The sequence below is a fragment of the Aureococcus anophagefferens genome (genome assembly GCF_000186865.1).
Source record: "Aureococcus anophagefferens unplaced genomic scaffold AURANscaffold_34, whole genome shotgun sequence".
Taxonomy (NCBI): Eukaryota; class Pelagophyceae; order Pelagomonadales; family Pelagomonadaceae; genus Aureococcus; species Aureococcus anophagefferens.
The window spans coordinates 282,325-286,893 of record NW_008705592.1 but is presented as its reverse complement, the minus strand read 5'-3'; the positions used below and the strand labels follow the sequence as shown (position 1 = coordinate 286,893).

The 4,569-nt window shown below is 76.3% G+C and overlaps 1 protein-coding gene across 1 annotated transcript; it reads left to right on the top strand.

The window, feature by feature from the left end:
- Positions 1-2,238: 2,238 nt before the first annotated feature.
- Positions 2,239-3,889, top strand: AURANDRAFT_32477 (hypothetical protein; the record flags this gene model as incomplete). Its single annotated transcript, XM_009042611.1, has 2 exons — positions 2,239-2,661; positions 3,239-3,889. Coding segments are annotated over 2 exons (1,074 nt in total), but the record flags the coding sequence as incomplete, so codon positions are not given.
- Between the last annotated feature and the right edge of the window lie 680 nt (positions 3,890-4,569).

Sequence of the window (4,569 nt, the reverse complement as noted above, 5' to 3'; positions counted from 1 at the left end):
GCGCCGTCGTCGCCCCCGCCGAAGTGCAGCTGGCACCGGGCGTCGTCGAAGCCGGGCGCGCTCCGCCGCGCCGCCGCCGCCGCCCGAGCCTGCGCGACCTGCGCAGCCTGGTCGTCGTCCGTCGCAGTGGGCGCAAGAGGCTCCATCGATGAGTCGGCCGCTATTACACGGTTCAAGGTAAAGAGAAACGCTGCATATTGAAGCGCGTAATTCAAGCGACCGAGTCTGGGCCGCGGTCAGCCTGCTGAGCGTCCCACGCGCCGCGCTGAGCGCATCTCGCACCAGAACTCACTTGCTATGACGCCGAAGCGCATGCGTGCGCGCCGCGAGAAGAAACGCGATTCCGCAGCGAACGGCGCGCCAGCGGAGCCGCAAACGCCGCCAGCAACGCCGGAGCCCTGCGACGAGCCGCCGACGCCGCCGGCATCGCCGGAGCCCTGCGACGAGCCGCCGCCGCCGCCGGATTCGCCGGAGCCGCGCGACGAGTCCTACGACAGCACGGCCTACGAGGCCTACGCCTCGACTTACGACGCGCCGCCGGAACCGTCGCCGGAGCCGGCGCCGGAGCCGCCCGCGCCGCCGCCGTCGCCGCCGGAACCGTCGCCGCCCGCATCGCCGGAAGCGCCGTCGCCGTCGCCGCCTTCGTCGCCTTCGTCGCCGCCGGCGCCGTCGCCGCCGCGCGCGTGGGCCGTGGGCGTCGAGTTCGACGCGCGCGCGGGCCCGCGCGCGACGTGGGTCGAGCCGCGCGAGGACGCCGCGGTCGTCGCGGCGCTCGAGGCGGAGCTCCCCTTCGCGTGCCTCGCGGAGAACACGCGGAGCGTCGACGGCACGGCCCAGGAGCCGCGCGCGACGTGCTTCGTCGTCGAGACGGCCGACGGGCGGACGCTCTTCGGCTGCTCGTACATGCGGAGCGAGCTCGCGGCGGCCGCGGCGCGCGGCGCGGAGCAGCGCGCCGTCGCCGTCGTCTCCGTCTTCCCGGCCTACGACCTCCTCGAGGAGCGCGTGCTCGCGCTCAGCGTGCTCGCGCTCGACGAGGCCCACGAGGCGAGAAAGGCGCGCGCCGTCGCCGCGGCCGCGGGCCGCGACGCGGCCGCGCGGTGCGCGGGGAGCGGCGACTTCGCCGCGGGCGTCGCGCTGGGCCCCGCGCTCGGGCGCCTCGGCCCGGGCGACTTCGTGCGGCTGTTGCGCGTGTGCCTGCTGGGCGGCCGCGTCGCATTCTTCTCCGCGGCGCCGAGCCGCGCGTCGCGCGGCGCGCTCGCGCTCGCGGCGGCGCTGCCCGCGTTCCTGTCGCTGGGCGTCGCGCCGGGCCTCGAGGACCTGGCGCCGCGGCTCCACGCGCGCGCCTTCGGCTGGCGCCGCGACGGGTTGCCCGCGCTGACGGCCGCGGCCTGGGGCGGCTTCCAGCCGCTCGCGTCGATGGCGACGGCGGCCAAGTACGCGCCTTCCGGCGCTTTGGACGGCAAGCCGTCGGACCGCGGCTACCTCATCGGCACGTGCAACGCCATGGTGGCCCTCCGCCTCGGCGCGGCCGCCGACGCCGTCGCCGACGTCGACGCGTGCACCGTGACGTGGGGGAAAACGCCGGTCGCGGCGGCGGCCCGGGCGCTCGACGCGCGCGCGAAGCGGCTCGAGGCGACGCTCGCGTGCTGGGTCGACGGCGACGGCGCCGGCGCGCCGGTCTGCCGCTTCGTCGGCGGCGACGACTGGGCGCGCGCGGAGATCCGGACCTGGGCGGTTGCGGCGCTCGGCGACGCGGCCGCGCCGTCGTTCCTGAGCAAGTTCCGGGGCCCGGACTTTGGCGAGCTGCTCCTCAAGCGGCGGCCGCGGGTCCCGGAGGAAACGGCGTCCGCGGAGCAGCTCGAGGAGTCCTCCGACGGCGGCGGCGCGCCGGAGCCGCTCGAGGAGTCGCAGCTTGAGGAGTCCTACGAGGGCGGCCGCGACGCGCGGGGCCGGCGCGACGGCTACGGCACGTGCGCGTCGCACCGCTACAACTACGTCGGCGACTGGAAAGCCGACGCGGCCCACGGCCGCGGGTCGCTCGCGACGGCGACCTTCGTCTACACGGGCGCCTTCGTCGAGGGCGTCTTCCACGGCTCGGGCGAGTGGAAGGCGCTGCCGCCGGCCGCGCGGCGGACCTACGACGGCGAATTCGCGCGGGGCGAGTTCCACGGCGCGGGCCGGCTCGACTGCGCTGCGGAAGGCTGCCCGCGGCCCGACGCGCGCGGGGCCTGGATTTCGTACGTCGGCGAATTCGAGCGGGGCCTGCGCCACGGCGTCGGCGCCTGCACCTACGCGTCCGGCGCCATCTACTCGGGCGAATGGGCCGCGAACGAGGCGACGGGCGAGGGCGCGCTCGTCGACGTCGACGGGTCGACGATCCGCGGCAACTTCCGCGCCGGCGCGGCCGACGGCTCCGCGACGTGGCGCACGCGCGAGGGCGACGAGCTCGACGGCTTCTTCGCCCAGGGCGCGCCGGACTGGGCCGCGCGGTGGACGGTGCGCTACGCCGACGGGCGCCGCTACTCGGGCGCGCTCCGCGACGGCGTCCCGTCGGGCGCCGCGGGCATGATGCGCTACGCCGACGGCGCCGTCTACGAGGGCTGCTTCGCCGACGGCCTGCGGTCGGGCCGCGGCGTGCTGCACGGCGCCGACGGCGCGACCGTCGCCGGCGAGTGGCGCTGCGACCTGCTCGTGCGCGACGCGGAGCGAGCCGCCCGGCCGGAGAAGCCGGCGGGCTTCGTCGGGAGCGACGACGACGCGGGCTTCTGCTCGACGAGCGACGACGACGAGAGCGACGCGCCGCCGTGCTCGCCGGACCGCTTCGAGACCGCGCGGCGGCCCGGCGCGAGCGCGAATCTCGCCGCGGCGCTCCCGCGACCGAACGAGCGGTCCACGGCGCCGCGGCGCGGGAAGGCGCGCGTGCGCTACCCGAACGGCGACGTCTTCGACGGCTGGTTCGCGCGGGGCCTGCGGGACGGGCTCGGCGTCTTCGAGGAGGCGCTCACCAGCGTCCCGTGGCAGTGACGATTTTCGAGAGATGTTGACCGGGAAAACGAAGAGAAGTCGTTACCGACGTGCTTGGTAGGCGCTCACGGGCCACACGTTCGACGGCGACTGGAAGCGGGGCCTGCGCCACGGGTCGGGCACGTTCACGAGCGGCGACGGCGCCTTTTCGTACTGCGGCCAGTGGCGCCTCGGCCGCCGCTGCGGCGAGGGCACGGCGACGCTCCGGGGCAAGGTGTCCTACGCGGGCCGCTGGCGGGACGACGCGTTCCACGGCGACGGCGCGCTCGTCGACCACGCGAGGAACGCGTACCGCGGGGAATTCGCCGACGGGCTCAAGCACGGCGTCGGCGAGCAGACCTACGCCGACGGCGCCGTCTATAAAGGCGAGTGGGTTCGCGGCGAGCGCCACGGCGTGGGCCACCTCGTGAAACGCGACGGCGAGACCTTCGCGGGTAGCTGGGTCGCGGGCCGGCCCCACGGCGAGGGCACGCTGACGCGGCCCGACGGCACGTCCCACGCCGGCGGCTTCGTCCGGGGCGCGCCCCACGGCTGGGGCGTCGTCACGACGGCGTCGGAGGAGCGCGAGTGCGCCTTCGTCGACGGCGTCGCCGTGGAAGACGACGTGAAGATCACCTACGGCGCGGGCGGCCAGTACGTCGGCGCGACGCTCGGGGGCCTGCCGCACGGCGACGGCGTCCGCAAGTGGCCCAGCGGTGAGACGTACGCCGGAAGCTGGGTCCGCGGCAAGCGCGCGGGCAAGGGCGTCGGCGTCTTCGCGAACGGGGATTCTTACGACGGCGAGTGGCAGAACGACCACCCGGCGTTGGTCGGCGGCGGCACGCTCAAGTCCGCGTCGGGGGCGACGCGCGTCTTCGAGCGGTAACATTCGGCGACACTATAAGAGTTAGCCGCGAGAGAGGGGGGAGGTGGGAATGTCGCGGGAACGGCGACCGCCGGGGTCTACCGCTTGGCGCCGATCATGTCGCTGACGAAGCCGAAGGAGTCCGCGTCCTTCGGCGACTGCGCGCCCATGAAGGAGAAGCCGCTCGCGCCCGGCGCGGCGGTCGCGACGTCCGGGATGTGCTGCTGCTGGCCGGGCATCATGGGCGGCGCGGCCGCGAGGCCCGGCATCATCATCAGGCCCGGCTGGCCCGGGTGCGGCGCGCCGCCCGCGAGCGCGCGCTGCTGCATCGCGAGGGCCTGCTGCTGCTGCTGGAGGTAGGCCATCTGGGCGTGGGCCTGCATCTGCTGCTGCCGGAGCTGCTGCTGCTGCGCGTAGGCCGGCGTCGCGTGCTGCTGCGGGACGAACGCCGGGCCCGTGCGGCCGGCCGTCGCCTGGAAGTGCTTGTCGGCGCCCGTCGCGGGCAGCCCCGTGAGCGCCGCGAAGGGGTCGCCGCCGGGCGACGTCGGCGCCTGCGGCGGCGGCGGCGGCGGCGCCGCGGCCGCCGCGGGCTCCGGCTCCGCGGCGGGCGCGGCCGCGAAGGGGTCCGGCGCCGCGGCGAAGGCCGGCGGCGCCGCGTCGAAGGCCGCCGGCGGCGCGTCGAGGGCCGCCGGCGCCGCGTC